Here is an 18,298-nt window from a genome sequence, read left to right as displayed (position 1 = left end):
ATTCAACTCATACCTCTTGGATTATCTTAGATGTTTCTGTTATTTCTGCTATCTTCATAATATTTTTATTCCTTTATTATATAGGAATTTTACGACAATTAATTAACTATAATTATGCTTTATTCATGTTTTTAAGATAATAATAAAAATTAAGATTAAGATTTATGCAAAATAAATTATATATATATATATATATATATATATATGGTAAAATTTTTGCAATCCACAAAAAAACCACAAGATTATTATTTAAATTATGTTTTAAAAATTGGGTTCTCAAATAGTTAGATCCAACTTTTCAAATATGCGAGGTTCCATGTTTGATTTTAATATTATATTGTTTAGGTTGCCAGATTAATTTTTCTTGGTTTTTTTTTTAGTATATTGGTCAAAGAGGTCCATATACCTAGTCAAAGAAGCCCATAGACTTAAGTAAGAGTGGCTATGAGCGGATATAAAAATAAATGAAGACATAAAAAGAAAAAAAAGAAAAGAGAAGGCTAAGCTAGGTCAAATTTGGCTAACACTGGCCCTAGCCTGACCCTTGGCCCACAATTTTTAGTCCAGGCCCTACTTTTATAGGGCTGGGCAAAACGGGCTAGGTCGAGCTGCCCGACCTAGTCTTGGACCTAAGAATACCCCCAAGGAAAAGGGTTTGATAGGGTTGCAGCTCTATCAAAATACGTAAATCCTCACTTCATAACACATGAAAAATTAGATGTCAAGCATGAAAAAACCTTTACATCAATCATCTCGAACATCGTGTTTGTAAAAAAAATAATAATATTTGAAGCTTTAAAAATAGCGTTTATTGTAACAAATCTGTTTTTCTTTAAAAATAGATGTTTACATATCCACAAATTTTGCACCATGTTTTTAAATTTTGAATTTTAATGTGAGTGTTACAAATTGATTTGGAATCATCAAAAGTGCTTTACGAGGAGAATTTGATGTGACGCTTTATTTTGTTTCATAAAAGCCTGGGCCTTATCGAAACCTCTTCCTAAACCCAAACTAGTAAACGGAGAAAAATGCTCCCGCGCGATCATATAATATTTTGACACTTGGTAATGGATCGGGCCCGTGGCCAACATTCATCGTTATGCGCTACTGGTCTGACTTCTGGCACTCCGCAGATGTATATAATAATGTAAGACAGAGAAATGCAGTTGCACTCTGTGTGAAGAGAGAGAGACGAGAGAGAGAATGAGAATGGAGAGCAGGAAAAAGTATGGAGAGATATGGGAGGTGGTGGAGGAAGTGGAGCTGGTCGATGGCCACTGCCACAACGTGGTTTCAGTGGACAGCTCCTTCTCTTTCCTCAAATGCTTTTCAGAGGCTGACCATGAGGAGGCCCTTCATGACGTCCCTCACACTCTCTCCTTCAAGGTTTTCTCTTTCGTCTTTCTCTCTCTAAACATCAGTATCACTTTCCCTGTCTCTAGCTTAATCACTTGACCCATCTACCAAATGAGCTGCTCTGTTCTTCTTCTCTGTCTCTCTGCTGCATGATCGTTTTTTCTCTGTTGTTGACTTTTTGTTTCATCTCTTTCTACTGTTGATTCAATTCATGTCTGACGTTTTTTACTTCTTTTCATTGGTAACTTATCTCCCCATTGATTTTCTGCTGTTTTTTTCTTGCAAACTGTGATCGTTCGAATATCATAGCCATGAAGGCGCATTTTTTCAGTATTCATATGAAGTCTTCCCTGTTTTTTCAAATATCAAATAAGAGTTTTAGAGTCCTCACTTGGATTATCAATTCAACGAATTTGATTTTTGGTCTTGAAAACATTGCAAATTTGCAATCGACTTGGATTGGAGTTCATGGACTTGGTTATAACACTAGTGTAAATGCCATCTGAAGGACTCTTGTTAAACTAAGAAATTGAACCTCTGATGATCAAGTCTTTGATGCTCACTGCAATTTAAGGGAATGAGTTCCGATTACAATTTCAGCCATATTTGTGGCTAAAAGACAATAAAAGTAAAGCATATGTAACATTCACGTATAATGGTATAATGACGGTTAATCTTGTATACATGCAAACTACACGCAAATTGAACTATTAAAAATACTCTTCAAATGGCAGCAGTTTTCTAAGTAGAAACTTGTCTTGCAAAGATAACCATTCAAACAAAGAAATAAAACCGTGCTTCACAAAGTTCATCCCTTTAGTACGAATTTCGGCCACTTTTAAGAGGTCAGCACTTTTGAGGTTGGTAAAGTGTGTCAATTGTGAAATGGAATCAAATTAATTGAAAGTGGTAAACTGAAGATGCTTAATTTAGCTGTGGGTTACTGAATTAATCACAATTTAGACAGAAATACTACTTCTCCAAATAATGCAGTCCATAGTATGTCCGCAAGCTCGCTGAGTGATCAATCAAATCTTATTACAGGAAGAGGATATGGGCCAAAGCTTGGTTCGATTCTCCAAAAAATCAGATTGGAACCAACAACATGCAAGATCCATCTGTGCCTCTCAAGGTGTCTGGGCAATCAACCGCTATCAGCATCGACACATGTAGTCACTCCAAGACCATAGGAAGCAGAGTATAATGGTCATGTCCTGGATTGCTCCAAAGATAACCATATGATATATGATGAACTGCTGATGACTCTGCTAGTTAAGGGTCACTCATGTGCAGATTGTGTACATGAGCTCACAAGCAAATGTGCAATCATAGACAAGTAGATCAGACTATCCAATACTTGGCAATGCTCTGTTAGATTTGCTAAAAAGTCTCTAACACATTTGGACACAGTCAATTTCACCTCAAATGGCGTATTGAACCTCTTACAGTTTATGAGGCGAGGGTATGCGCTATTTTAATGTTGCCTGTACTTGTGCTGGGTGAGCAAAATACCTTGTGTTGTTACCCCAAAAGTATCTCATATGACCTATGTCTTTCATCCAGTCCTCAGACCTTAATCATTGTCCAGATGAGTAATTATCATTCATCAGAGTCATCAATTTTGATTTCAATACATCCGCGTATACTAATAAGACCACAATCCTAGCTGTTGTCAGCTTCAATAACATGTGCTAAAGAGAAATTCTATTAATTTCAACTTCCCAATTTCTTCATTTGTTCCGTATTGACAAAATTTTTCATGAAGTTGACTTACACTGTATGATTCTCAATGTTTATAACTTAAAAATGCTAATCAAATATTTGCTTCATTTCATTGTATGCGGGGTAACATACAGTCAATTGATATGTAACTTGGATGATAGGGAAATACCATCTTATTGCCTCGTCTTTGCTTTCCAATGGTTGCATACATCTGATTTTTCCATTTGAGTCTCATCTTAAAGTTGCATGTCAACATGGCCAACCAGTGCTTAGAGGTTTAACGTGTAGAGAAGGGAGGGTTGCACCACCTAACTACTTTTCTTTTTTTTTTTTCCTTATTTGTATTTAGCATTCTTCCTTGCTGTTTTTTCAACTGCGTGCACTTACTAATAATAGATGGAGTCTAAATATGAATTGATATATATAGGTGTAACTTAGGAAGGTCCAAGGTAATATACTAGTGATCATTGTAGTTCTTGTTTAGTTTGTTCCCAAGTCTCATTATATTAAATTCCTTTTCTTCATTGGATTTGTTATTTGTTAAAAGGAACACCAGGAATGTTTCTTCAGGGGCTATTTGATAGTGGAATTTATGGTTGTTTTAAGGGGAATTCTATGATTTGGGCGACATGACATTATTGTGCTCTCTTTGAATTTCTGTTTTCTTGAAATGTTCCTGCCTTTCCTAATTCTATGATCTCTTCATTATGATGAATTCACTATCCAGAATGATGTTGCTGAAAATGTTTCAAGGCCAATGATACTTAAAAAATTGATCCCAAAGGACTACACAATATTTCTTGTCTTGAACCTTGTGCAGAGATTACATAACTTTGACGACTCCTCCTAAAATTTGTCAAACCTCCATTTATTTTTGACCTTGTTATTTTTCTTGATGAGGTATTGGATTGTTTTTTCTTTTACATGAGCCCTTAGACATGGCTACCTCTTTGAAGAACCTTAGGCATAGCTATTTATTTTGCTGTTTTATTATATGGGAATAATTCAAGTTGTATCTTTGTGATGTGACACCTTTATGGATTTCAGAGAGGCATACGGGACCTTGCAAGTTTGTATGGGTGTGAAGAATCACTTGATGGGGTACAAAGTTATCGCAAATCCTCAGGAATAGACTCAATTTGCTCAAAATGCTTTGGAGCTGCAAATATTGGTGTGATCCTCGTGGATGATGGGCTTGCACTTGATAAAATGTATGATATTGAGTGGCATCAGACTTATGCACCAATTGTTGGCAGAATTTTAAGAATTGAACACCTTGCTGGGAAGATTCTTGATGAAGTGAGAATTTTTTTTTTGTGGTTTTTATTTTCTTTCATCTTTCTTTAAAGCTCCTATGACTTCTTGAAGTATGTGGCTCTAGTGACTTCTGCAACTTCAATAATTGATTTTTTGTTGATATTGACACCGGATTTGGTATCCTTATATCTAAGTTGCACTACGCTCTTAATACAAGCGCTTTGGTGGTGGATTAATTGCTGTTTTTTCTTGATATTTCTTTGTACAAAATGTTAGTCTTTAGAGCGAAAGGAGTTGAGAGCTCTATTATAATGGAACTTTAATGGAATATTGAGAAAATTATTATTTCAATTTTCATTCACGCAGGCTAATGTAAACAACATACGTCTTATAAGCTCTGGTAGGCCCAAGAAAAGAATTTCATTCTTACAACATCTCAACTGGCTAAAAAAGAGCATGGAGCAAATATAAGCCTTTGCAGGTGGGATTGGGCACTGGGCTTGAATGGTCAGGGCCTTGACAATTGTAGCACCACATTCTGGGTTCCAATCCCGTTGCTAGCCTACCCAAAATAAAATATGCTTTTGCAGGTCATAATTTCCTATAGTTTTAAATGGTGGTTTTTGTGCTGTAATGGTTTTAGGTTAATTTTTGATTTTTGTGCTGTAATGGATGTTGGCTTTACATAGAAATTTACATGCACAAAATAAAAATAATTGTTCTAAAATGGATTTTGCTTTGTTATATCTAGGTTTTATTTGTTAGGGAAAATATGTCCCAAGCTTAATGTATGTATTGTGTTATGAAGCAGTGAGACTCACTGCATTAGAGCTTGATGCCCTAAATCTATGTCTGTACCGAAATTCTAAAAGTCAGTTTATGAAGTTGCAATTTTAGAATTCAGCTTCATATGACCTGTGTCCATTTTTGAAAAATTTCTATGTAGCGGAATTATGTGCTGGAATGTTTTCTAAGTGCATGCATGCAAAGTTTTATAGTTGCACATGACTTTTAAGGATGTATATATGCTCTTCTGAAACATGCAATCTCTTGTTTCATTTCAATGACTATATCATATTGAAATTTCATCATCATCGTTATCATCGTCATCATCATCATCATTAGAGCATTTTCCCAACTATTTGGGGTCAGTGACACAAATTTTGGTCTGCCATTTTGCTTTATCAAAGCCATACCTTTAGTGAGGCCATAAGTCTCCATATATTTTCTTACTACTTCCAACCATGTCCTTTTGGACCTACCCCTTGACCTTTTTGAGCATTCCACTTTCTATGAACCTTGCTTAAATTTATCAAGTTACCCATTTACAATTTAACACATTACCTGTATCTTTTGACTTAGAGAAATTTACCCAGATATCCCATTTGACAATTGTAATTATAAAAATGCCACTTAACTTTTGTAATTATGCGCATGTGCCTTTTGTTTTTCATTTTTCTGTTCCTATTTTACCCATGACTTCAGATATTGAATATCTGAAGTCACAAATGACTTCGGATTTTCAATATGTAGTCATATTTCTTTTAATGTCATTTTTAGGGGAAAGACCAAAATCACTTCAAATGTTAAAAATTCAAAGTCACTCTTGACTTTGGATTTTTGAAATACGAAGTTATACTGTAAATGAGATTTCCATACAACTTTGGATATTCAAAATCCAAAGTCAAGTATAACTTTGGATTTTCAATATACGAAGTGAAAACTCTCTTAAAAACTGGGAATTAGTAACTTTGATTTTTTTTGGTCTCCAAGTGAGGGTAAAACTGGGAAAAAAAAGAAACAAAGGACAAAAGGGTTATGCTTGTAATATACAAAATTTTTTTGGGCATGTGGGTGGGGAAGGGGGGGGGGGGGGGGGGGGGGGGGGTCGGGTTGGTGGACTTCCATACTTGGATGTTTTAAATGGGATATACGGGTAAATTTCTCCTAGATTTAATTTCCAAATTCCCATAAAAATAACACATGGTCTTGAGTTGGAATAGTTCCAAAAGGGTATTGTTAAATAGTTCATCTCTTGTGGGTGTATTAGATAAATTTCCCATCAATTATTGTACTTTTGAAATCATAGTTAAATTTGAGTCATGACATTCGAAAAAAAAAAAGGTGTCATATTACCTTGAATTAAAACATTCTTGAAATAAAATTGTATGCATTCTGTTATATTATGGCAGTATGCAAGATGCATGTCTTAACTTTCATAAACACACTTATTACGTCTCATGTTATTCTTCTTGTGAACATGTATCAGGATTCATGAGGAACATAGACCCTATAGTTTATCTATGGAATTTGACGTACTTGATATATTACGCCTTTGAAGTTGATACATGTTAACTTTCTTTATGATTTTCATATGCTTACTTGAAGAACTAGTTATCCATGCTTTAGTGGCTCTATCTGGCATCTATGGGAATGTCTTTTGGCATAAATCAAGTTAAATATCGTTCTAGCATTAACTACCAATTGCTAACTTAATATGACTGTTAAACTGATTCTTATGGGGAAGGCTTTCTTTCTCGAGGTGATTTCATGCATTTGGAGGTCTATATCGATCTTCAGTCTATAAGATTGGCTTTTCTTGGATATGTCTGACTGTGAGTTCACAGAATTTGGAGTCAGGAGATACCTTCTTCTATTTGTAGATTTCTAATTTGCAATTCAAAATATGAAAAACAAATTTTAGATTTCTGATTTACATATTTCAGGCATAGAGGTCAACTAGCATAAACCTTGAAATTATGTCAATATCGAGCTTAACTGACTAAAAAAAGCCTTCTTTTATGAAACTTCCATTTTATGGTTATGGATTCATCTGTATGCCTCTATTATTGAGATCAGGAGTTCCTTTTTTCTAGCTCTTGAATGTTAATTCCTACTAACATTTTAGCAGTTGGCACTAAAGACTATGATATGTGGTTGATGTGACTTATTCTGCAGGGGCTTAGGGATGGACAGCAATGGACATTGGAAATGTTCACTGAACTCTTCCTTAAGAGTTTGAAGTCATATCCTTTTAAATCGTATTAATGTAACATGATTTCTAGCTCCTAATCTATGAATGCACAACAATAGAGTGGCATTTTCCTATACATCTTCTCCACAGTTGCTGACAAAATTATCGGCTTGAAGAGTATAGCTGCATATCGAAGTGGTCTGCAAATTGATACACATGTTAGTAAGATGGATGCTGAAGCTGGTCTTGTAGAAGCTTTAAGTGGTGGGTTTTAGATACTTTTGGTATTTAAATATTTTGAGAGCCATAACAATAAATGTTATATTTATTTTTGAGCAGGGGTTATATTTTTACTTATGTGCAGCCAGAAAGCCTATTCGTATCCAAAACAAATCCTTCATTGATTACATCTTCATGTGCAGTCTGGAGGTCGCTATAAGTTTCGATTTGCCTGTCCAAATACACACAGGGTAAAGAAAATAGAAATACTTGCAAGTTCTACATTTGCGTTTCTATTAGTCTTGAAATTTGCAATGATTTCACTATTTTCATTAACTGTGTTAAATCTGGAAATTATTCAAAAGGAAAGGAGAGAGGATATGCATGAGTAGGATAGGAGCCTGGTGCATAAACAATGGATCGCCCATAAAAAACTTGGGTTTTGGACGTCCCTACGTATTTGTATAAGATTAACATCTCCATGACAATGTCAATTATTACCTATGAACATAAAATAACTAAGACATATAAATGCCTATTTACAAGTTTTCCCTTGCACATCATGTCATATCCTTAACATGACACCCTCATTCTATACATCTGTAACAATTATGGACAACTTGCCCTTTAGAAGTCTATGCCTTTGCTTGGTCAGTCCTTTTGTAAAAATCTCTGCCATGGGTTCTTTGCTCCCAACAAATTTTGCTACTATTTATTTGTCTTCAATTTTCTCTCTCACAAGTGTTGATCTATCTGAAATATGTTCGGTCTCTCTATGAAGCACAGGATTTATGGGGATGGCTATTGCACTTTGATTATTGCAGCATAGAATGCTGCTCATAATTTAAGACCGAGAACCATAACAAGACTCTTTATTGATGTAATTTTAGAAGTGACTGGCTGCCATTCCTTGTAGCCTTCGTGCTTGACCTTCCTATTGTCCTTTGTTTCTTGCAAGGCCAGAATACCAATTTGCTGCTCATAAACACATAATAACTTGTAATTTTCTCTTGCTTCAGCATCCTAGATGTGAAATGTTGTTTATTTTTAAGCAGCCCATCATTCGTAGTGCGCTTTATGTACCTTAATATTCTCTTGGCAGGCTCTAGATGATCTCTTCGTAGACCATGCTTATGCCTCTTGGATGTGATTCACCTTTTTCAATAAGCTGCCTCTATGAATAATGTCATGCACATAGAGTAATTACAATGGCGATATCTTTTCCATCATGCAGAATAAATAAGGAGTGGCCCACTAGGGTTCTTTTTGTTTTGGGTAAATAAGAAAAGGGCAAGCCAGTGGGGATTTGGGCCCCTACCCTTTGGTGAGAATGGAGTCAGAGACTTCATCATAGAGCTTGTTAGTACTACTGCCAAGGCCCCAGCCCATATATCACCTAATTTAATTTCCACACCATGAGTTTTAGATGTCCTTCACTCTGTCCTTGATTGCTCTATTTATGCTTCGTTTGGGTCCCCATCCAAAAATGCATTCTTAACATCAATATGGAATATCTCCTAATCAGGGGCTAGCGCAAGGAACATAATCGTGATCATTTCACCACATGATTAAATTTTTCATCATAGTTTATCCCATATTCTTGATTAATATTGCAACTAGCTTTCCTTTGAACTTCGCAATTGAACAGTTTGCTTTTACACTTTATTTTATGCACCCATTTCAACCATACAACATTTTTTCATTTGGGCCTTGGGACCATCACCCTCATTCTACATCTATGCAGTGCTTAGATCTCCTTATTCATTGCCTCTATCCATCTTACATTCTTCATTGCTACTTCATATGAAACATGCTTATGCTCTTTTAGAATTTTTACGAAGAACACTTGATGTTCAATAGAAAGAGAGCCTTAACTTGCCTACCTTTTGATTGGACACTGAGTGTGGGCTGATCTTCTGAGTTGATTTGGTCCCCATTATCTATGGACTGTGAAGTAGTAAAGTATATATCAGAGTCTTTCTCATTAGTCTCTACTTTTTGATGTACAATTTATGTCTTTGATGAACTATTAACTCTTTGTCGTGCTTTTTATGTGTAACATTGTTGGGGTTATGTGGCCATTTAAAGGCCTAATGGGAACATGTACTGAAAATATATTGTGAAATGTTAGCTCCAGTGGGATTGTGTTCCACATTGGACTGTGAGTCATTTCTAATGCATAGGCTCACTTGAGCTTTGACTGGCTATGACTCAATGTGATGTTAAAAAACCTGTAGTCCTAAGCATTGTGTGAACATAACTGATAAAGGTTTTTGATGTGGGGTTATCCTTGATGAGGTCGGAAATGTGCATAGGACAGTTGGCCATGGGCCAGGATTTGACCCCTATGTGTGATGGATGGCTTGAGGACAAGGGCCTAAATCCTCATCATTACCATCACATGACATGTACACTAGATAGCCGTCCAGGAAACGATCCTTTTGGATAAGGGTGTCTGACATGTACATGTGCAGAAGAGATGACTCCCTACAACACTAGATTATGTTGGAAGGACCTATTGAGCATACTGCTGAAATGGGGTCTGGACTTGTCCTCAAAGAGGGGATTTGTAATCCATGGACTAGATCGTATGTCATGCATTTATTGGCTGACTTTGATAGTCCAATCATGAACCCCTACGAAGGGTTGTGGGTCATGGGAACTATTGGGTCAGTTTAAGAAGGTGCAATGAGATACAATCTTTAGAAAGGATGGAGTCCTCAGTATATTTGTCATAATTCTAAATCTATGGATCCAATTCCCATCAAATCTTAGATTTTTTAAATATGTTTTAATTATTTTTCAGATAATTAAAATAAAAGTTTAGACCTCTCTAGATATTTTATTTGATTGAAAAATAATATTTAAATAAGAAAAAATCAATTTTATGGATTTATTTTATTAAAAAAATAAAATATTTAGAGGCTTTGTGAAATTATTTTATTATTTGAAAATAATATTTAAGACATTAGGGCTCATTGGGCCCACCAATATATGGGGTGTGGGGCCCACATGGCCATCCTATGGGTGGTGCGCCCCACCTCCTCCATAGGCAAAAGCCATTTGTTGACTTGAAACTTTTAGGAAACCTTTTGTGTAGAGATTTTGATTGTTTTAAAAAAGTGAAAGTGTATGAAAATAAATGGAATAGAATCAATACTTCTTCTATACAATATTTGATGAGAATGGAGTTATGGAAACTGAGGGATAATAGTTCCACCTCATTCTTTTAATCATGATGGCTGATCTAAGGAATGAATGGATGAGATCTATTCACCCCATAGGTCTCCAAGATCAAAAGCCAAGATTAAATCTCATAATGATGGCAAAATCCTAAACCTAGAAACTCTAGCCTCTATATAAACTAGCTCTAGGGTTTCATTATCTTTACCTTAACTCTCTCTCTCTATCTCTGAGCGTCAATAGGGTGGCACACGTTTCTCTAAACTTCTCTCTTCTTCTCTCTCTAAGATTAGGGTTTAGGAAAGAAAACAAACCCTAATGGGTGGCGTGCCCAAGCCACTTTACCTAGCTTTAGGTCTTGGCTTTATGCTCATGTGTTGAGCTTTGGTTAAGGATATCCCATGTTATGCTCTCTGCTAGTTTTGCCTAGGCTTCCCAAGTTGTGAGATGAGATCTTAAACCAAGATCCTGTATTGAAGCCACATTTATCAACACTATTTGAAGGTGGGCTCTAGTTTGATTGTTTAGAGCCTCGGCTCTATACAAACCGCACATTTTTTTAAATGCACTACATACATGTATAGTTCGTTGATCTCCATGTGTAGTTTTGATGTGTGTTGGACGAGGGACCCATTGATGGAGAAACAGTGAAGCAAAAGCCTCGGGAGATGTCCTGAACAAGTCCGTGCAGTAGACAGAGAAAATGTGATCCGCCTTTGTGACTGACATGGGAAATGGGTGAAGAACTCAGGAAAATTTATGAATTTCTTTCGAAGCCTTTGGTAAAACTCTAGACTGTTGCTAGAATCGAAATTGAGAGAAAATTGTGGATTTAAAAAGAAGCAAAAAGGGGAAGGTTGCCTATTTTGGTGGATCTGAATAGATTTATGTAAAAATGGAAAATTCTTTATGCAAATTAGTGGGAGACATTAAGGAAGCAATTTAGGAAGTGTTTTTTGTGAAGAATGAGAGATTTGAGAGGAGTTTGAGCAAATTTTGAAAGTTGTCAAAAAAAACAAAGAGAATTATGGATGCTGCTGAAATCTCTTTATATCTTAAGGTGGATGGCATGTTTTGAGGCGCAATCTTGGGTTTTTTACTTGCCTTAAAAACTCAAGATGGAGGGGGAGATATCTTGATAAATAAATAAACTGAATGTATTTTGCAAGGATTTGATCATCAAAATACTTTTGTTGCTGTTGCTTTTAGTAAGGGGCATAACAAATGTCTGCTTTGTAGTAGATTTTCTAAAGTCGAGTTCTCATTCTTGAAATCTTGAGATTCTGAGAATGAACAAATGGAAATTACTGTAAATGAGTTAATGATGTTTCTAAATTGAAAGAGTAAGTTAAAAAGCATCACATTTGAAGATATGTACTTGCTAAAATTGAAGACTACTTGGTGACAAGTTTTCAAGATCTATATAAGGGACTCCTTCAACAAGCGAAAGATCTTTTGGCCATATTTTCCAGAAGGATTTAGCATGAATTTCAGAGCGTTTATTCTCTGAAATCCTTGTTGAGACAGAGAAGAAGCTTTGATACACAGATATCGTGCATTACACAGAGAGATCAAAAAGAGAGAAAACCAAAAATTATAGAGTGGAGTCCTTAGAAGTTCTAGAGCAAAAAAGTAGCAACTTCAACTTCCTTGCTTCATAATGCCAGGTAGACAGGGTCTAATATCGATCCCAGCGTCTCATCTTTGTAATCTTCTCTTTCTTTGAGTCTTTGTAACTTATGGATCAAAGGTGATACTTTCATGTATGAAAGATTGAGTGTAAACAAAAGAAGGTCCTTACGAGCGCTTGGAACTCTTCCCGAACCTATACTTTATGAGAAACTCTTGATTTTAGTATGATCTTGAGTGAATTTGTCAGCTGACTTGTGTGCAATCTCTGATTTATGTGTTTGGAGTCATATTTTTCTTCAAAATTTCCTTAGTACAGATTTTAACGAAATAGATATGTTCTGGTTGGCAAGTGAATGCGGCAGGACAGCAACATTATTATGGGACTTCTATGGAAACTGGGAGGCTTTGTTCTTCCTTTTCTTACAAAGCTGACATATAATAGACTGATTGGTACCGTCATGCTGAGTGGGTATTAGTGAAACTCCCTGAGCATCATATCTTTGTGCTTAATAATTATGACCAGCATATCCTTAATTTCCATGATGCTGGTTAGGTAAATAGAATCGACCGCGTCCATGAGTGCAGTTGTTCTGTCTTCCACGATCTCTCCAAATGCTGGAGTTATAAGAATTGACATTTAAGAAGTCATGATCTCTTCCTTTAGATTGGACTAAGTTTTCTTGATTAGGCTTTGACGCTTTGTTGCTGCTGTAAGAGAGGGCACAGTTCATTGAAACCAGGTGTAGGTGGTCTAGATATGATAGATGTGACAAACATGTCATACTTGTCACCTAATCCTCCACTCAGGTAAAGTACTTTGTCATCATTGCTAACTTCATAGCCAATGCTAGCTAGTCGGTCATAAAGTCCATTCACCTTGTTGAAGTACTCACCAATGAAAGAATTCTCTCTTTTACACTATTGGAGTTGACGACAAATATGCATCAAACTTGCCTTAGATGATTGAGAATAAAGCTCAAGACGAAGATCCCATATTTGTTTGGCTGAATAAACACCTACCACTTCAGATAAAATCTCTTGGGAAAGAGTAGAATATAACCTACCTATAAAAGACTGGTCAAAGGAAAACCAGCTCTCATAATCAGGGTTGGAGACTAGTTTCAGCTCCATAATCAGGGAATTTTCATTAATTAGAATTAGAGATTAATCCCATATGTGCAGAGATGGATGGATTGTACAAAGTACATGAATACTCCTGTACAATAATACGACAAAATTGCCATTGAACTAATTAACAAATTGCACAAAGTAAACCAAAATACAAGACTAATATACATAGTACTACTACACACACTCTTGTGATTCACTCAAGTGCAGGTGTTTTATGAGATTTGTGTTGTGTATCCACTTAAGTCACATAGCATGCTGAAGTTGGTGTTTCCCACGGAATTTTCAAGATAGTGAATTTGCTTATTTTTAGAGGGGCATACATGTTACAGTATTTGTATGAACGGATCATGCTGAAACTTATCCATACCAGTGTTTATGGGATTGGCTATATTTATTTTTATACTGGGAATTTTTGTGTGAGTGTGACATATATGCTAAACTTATGTTTAAAACTCAGAGTGTTCATAATATAGTGTTGCATTTGTGCTATTTAATTTATGGGAATGATACACCTGCATGTTTATTTCATGCCCACCCCTGATATTCTACATGTGTTATCCTTCATCAGAACATGCATCTGAGAAAGATGCTAGAGCCTTCTAGAGCATGGATCCAAATTGTTTGTCAATGGTGTTCATAGTTCTTTTACAGTTTATAATTTTGTCAGCTAACCTACTGGGTGCATGTTTTTATGAGATTTGTTGATATCTCTTTTGAAAATGACTGATATTTTATTCCTGTTTCTCTATCTTTATTGTATACATTTGGCATTACCAGCACTAATTAAATGCTAACCTATCACGCCTTGCATATGGCCTTTTGTAAGATATTTCGATCATATTTATTAAGATCTATTTCATATTCTCGTGCCATTAGAAGGCATGCCACTGTTTATAAACTGAAAGTGTAAGCTGATTGTTTGTTTTCTATCTCAGTTTTGGAGATGTGGACTTGGATTTGAGGCTTTCTAATCCTCTCCATTTACGGACTGCACTTGAAGATGAGAGATTTACTAAGTGTCGATTTGTTCTTCTTCATGCATCATACCCATTCTCTAAAGAAGCCTCGTATCTTGCTTCTGTTTACCCTCAGGTATATTAGTTTATGGATGTTGCAATCTTTCAAGTGCTTCTTAACAAACTTGTCAGTTCTGTTAATATCAGGTGTACCTTGATTTTGGCTTGGCAATACCAAGGCTGAGTGTTAATGGGATGATTTCTGCAGTCAAGGAACTTCTAGAGCTAGCTCCCATGAACAAGGTGAGTTAGACACATAATGGCCATAGCAATTATCAATATCTTTTACATTTTGTCTTTTCACGTTCTTGTTGGTTTCTCTGTGTTTTTTTCACTTAAATTAATTTCGTAGTTGTCAATGAGTTGTACTCGATCAGTGTTGTACGTTTGCTTGATACTGGTTGCTGTACATGCCCCCAATACTTTGAAAACACTTGTAAAATAATGGAAAAGATTAATGTTGCAGATTTGTCTAAACTCTAGGTCGTCATCAGTCGTTGTAGCTCAGAATAGGTACTTTTTTTGTCTGCAATTTTGATGTTTCTAGGATTCAAAGTCTATGTTCAATGTTATCCATCTCTGTATGAGTCACAAGGAAATCTTTGAAATGAGAAACAATTACACCTCCACCATGTGATTACTTTCGAAAAGAAACTGATTCTTAATGTTGATGATTTCTTCTCATAATTTTGAATTAATCTTAAATCAGGGAGTTAGAAAGTCCCACTCATCTTTTACAATACTGATATCTTAAAAAGACAAATTTTCCATGGGACACAAACAAACCCACTTGCGCTCACTCTTATACCCACGCCCAAGCCATGGGCACTGCCACATATGCTCTAGTGGAGTAATAGTTTTGCAAAAATTTCTTCTATTTTACTTTCTTCCCAAGTTTTTGACCATTTGTTTGGAAACCACATTGAATCCTTCACGTTAGCATAAGTAATATCCGATGGAGTGAGGGAGACAAAGAGGCTGTTAGGTTCTCTATAAACCTGGGGTTGCAGAAGGGGAAGAATAATGGCATCTGCAACCAAATCTTTTCCTGCAAACCTCTCTTTACCTAATTTCCCAACCAGGACCTCTGTAAGGGATGTTGTTTACCATTTGAGATATTATGACGAAACACCTTTCTCTCTCTCTCTCTCCTTTGTTTCTCTCTGGTTTATGGTTGTGGGTTTGCACCTTCTCAGTTTTTTCATGCCCCACAGTATTCCCTCATGTGAACTGGGTGAGTTTTTCCTATGTTTTTTCTCTGTCTTTATGTTTATTGATATTGTTGAGTTGTTCAATTTGCCCCCCCTTAAAAGATTTATTGAACCCTTAAAGTAATGCCTGTCTTGCATATATTTATGAGAGAGATTCTTGGGATACTTTGATCTGAATACTTGGTGTAAATATTCATAGTGTGTGTTTTTATATCTTAATTGATCTACATGAATGTGAATTTATTAGAGTAGTTAATCCAACAAATGTTGCTTTAGAATTTTGATCTTGAGGTGTGTGTATTAGAGTAGTTAGTCCAACAAATGTTGCTTTAGAATTGATATTGAGGTAAGGCTGGTCAATATGCCGTGATGGGTTTAGTATTGGGAGTTTTTGTATTTTTATAAGGGTTATGTTAATGTACTCCTACAAATGGAGTATTCCCTTAACGTACTCCACATTCATTAGACATTACCTACCCTTGCTTTATAATACAAAAGTTTTTTAGTAATGACATTTTTCATAATTAGGAGGGCTAGAATAGATATTTCTATAAAAAACTAATCGCATTCTACTAATAGTTCAAAAGCAATTAATGTTTCATGTAAGTGATAGTGCACCACATGTCGATGATGTCATTCTCTACTGTAGTTAATAAATGTTTTTCTTTCTATTAAGAAATTCTAGTATGATTAATTACCTAAATACCCTTATACATTGTGGAGTGAGGATATCAATTGTCCAAAAATGTGGAGTACGTTATGGAAATACTTTATATATAGGAGTGCCCTTAACATAATCTTTTTTATAAATCCCTCTATATTTGGCTGTGAAATTTTTCATTGTTCTAATATCTGCATATTATTGCAGGTAATGTTCAGCACAGATGCACATGCACATCCAGAACTTTTTTACTTGGGTATGTATAATATTGTATTTCCTTAGATTTGACAATGATTTTAAGGTTCTATTCTAGAATTTGAAATTGGTGGAATCTTTTGACAGGAATTTTGTGTATATTGACTGAAGAGCATTTTGTGATTTATCTTTTTATTTATTATTTCTTATTTTTTTTATGCTTACATTTATGAATTTTTTCTTTTAAGTTGTACATGTCAATAATCAGAGTTAGCATTCTTAAAGGTCATTTGCAGATCATGTGCCTATTTTGTGGAAATATTTTCTTGCACCAAAGTTCGTGTGTGCAGATTTTTCAATGAACATGCCAAAATTAATTTTGCATTTGCTGAAAAGAGTTAATGAAAATGTACCCTGTGGATTTTGAGAAGGTTATGCTGGATAAATGTTATTTTTGTGAGTGTATAATGCTGAAATGTCCTGCGATTATATTTCTGGGGTGACAAACAAATTTGTGTATCAGAAACTTCTGTAGATAATCATGTCTGTACAATTTTGATAAAACTCAGTGTGGAAACATTCCTGAAAACATGAATAAATTTGTGGGATAAAAATATGCAGAGTTGGGTTTTTGATGCGAACACTTATTATTGCTACTTACATATATGTCCATGTCAGAAGATATACTAGAGTGAGACATGAATGGATCCTATAGCTCGTTTGGGGTTTCAGAGGTTGTTAATGGAAAACTTTGTAGTTCATTCTCGGGTCTTTGGCCAGAACTTGTTAGAATGCAATGAAGGGAAGTTCTGTAATTTGTAATTTGTGTGTATTTAAAGAAGTTATATTGGAAAGTCATTTGTTGTGATGTATAAGGGAAAATATATTCGTACTCATGATTTAACATTATATATATTATTATACAAGAATTAGGGTTATGCCCTAGTGTGTATTTTCAAGTTTGTGCCGCTTTCCTCTCTTCTCCTCTATGTTTTTTGTGTCATAGCAAGGTTTGAAATATGCTTTAATCATGATCAATTCTAATCAAGGAAACAAATATATCCTTCTTCATGAAGATTCATTATCTCTTTCTCGTTTAAGTCCTAATCTTTCTTTCATCTTTACCGTTATTTATAATTCTCATCCTTCTTTCCTAAACCTTAATCTTTCTCTCATTTATCCTCTATATTAGCGATAACTACTGTCCAGGTACTGTTCATTTTACCGTTCATGCTAATGTTCTTTCTTTCAAGGCCTCATATTTCAGTCCCAAAACTCTTGATTCTCTCTTCATTCAATATGAAGCCCTAGATCTTGTTTGAAATCTATAATACTGCTCCTCAAAACCTATTTCTCTCTCTTAAAAAAAAATCCTAATTGTTCTCCTTTTTGGTTCTTGAAATCTAGTCCAAAAGCCTAACTCTGTCTTGCTTATCAAAACTTAATTACTGGTTTCTTTCCCTTCTTTCTTCTCCTTGAAATCTCTTGCGCTTTGCTCTTTTATATGATATTAACAATGGCCTTGTTGTCTTCTCCTCTTTCTCTTGGTCTTCCTAATCCTCCATACATACCTGTTACACTCAATGCCGCAGACTATTTACTTGGAAAGGTTTAGTTCTGCCTTATATAAGAGGTGAGCAGTTATTGTGGCATATTAATGGTTCATCCAAGCCTCCAATTGAGTTTCTTAGAAACAAAGAGATTGGTGAAGATGAAACAGCTAAGAAATATGTTCAAT

General features: G+C 35.3%; 1 protein-coding gene across 3 annotated transcripts in view; it reads left to right on the top strand.

The window, feature by feature from the left end:
- Positions 1 to 913: 913 nt before the first annotated feature.
- Positions 914 to 18,298, top strand: part of NODGS (nodulin/glutamine synthase-like protein) — a 52,156-nt gene continuing 34,771 nt past the window's right edge. The window contains exons 1-8 of one of the 3 annotated variants that reach the window (XM_088872620.1): positions 914 to 1,389; positions 4,129 to 4,380; positions 7,297 to 7,365; positions 7,462 to 7,576; positions 7,677 to 7,782; positions 14,413 to 14,569; positions 14,641 to 14,736; positions 16,573 to 16,621. In XM_088872620.1, coding sequence (XP_088728746.1) covers positions 1,207 to 1,389; positions 4,129 to 4,380; positions 7,297 to 7,365; positions 7,462 to 7,576; positions 7,677 to 7,782; positions 14,413 to 14,569; positions 14,641 to 14,736; positions 16,573 to 16,621 — 1,027 coding nt within the window. In that variant the 5' untranslated portion in view covers positions 914 to 1,206. Of the gene's footprint in view, positions 1,390 to 2,635; positions 2,822 to 4,128; positions 4,381 to 7,296; positions 7,366 to 7,461; positions 7,577 to 7,651; positions 7,783 to 14,412; positions 14,570 to 14,640; positions 14,737 to 16,572; positions 16,622 to 18,298 lie in introns of those variants that run through there. The other 2 variants (XM_088872621.1, XM_088872622.1) reach the window with 2 other exon arrangements.

This window comes from Amborella trichopoda, chromosome 7, assembly GCF_054954075.1.
Source record: "Amborella trichopoda isolate Santa Cruz 75 chromosome 7, AtrichopodaSantaCruz75HAP2 v2.0, whole genome shotgun sequence".
Lineage (NCBI taxonomy): Eukaryota > Viridiplantae > Streptophyta > Magnoliopsida > Amborellales > Amborellaceae > Amborella > Amborella trichopoda.
The sequence above is the reverse complement of the archived record's forward strand: the minus strand, read 5'-3'. Positions and strand labels throughout refer to the sequence as shown.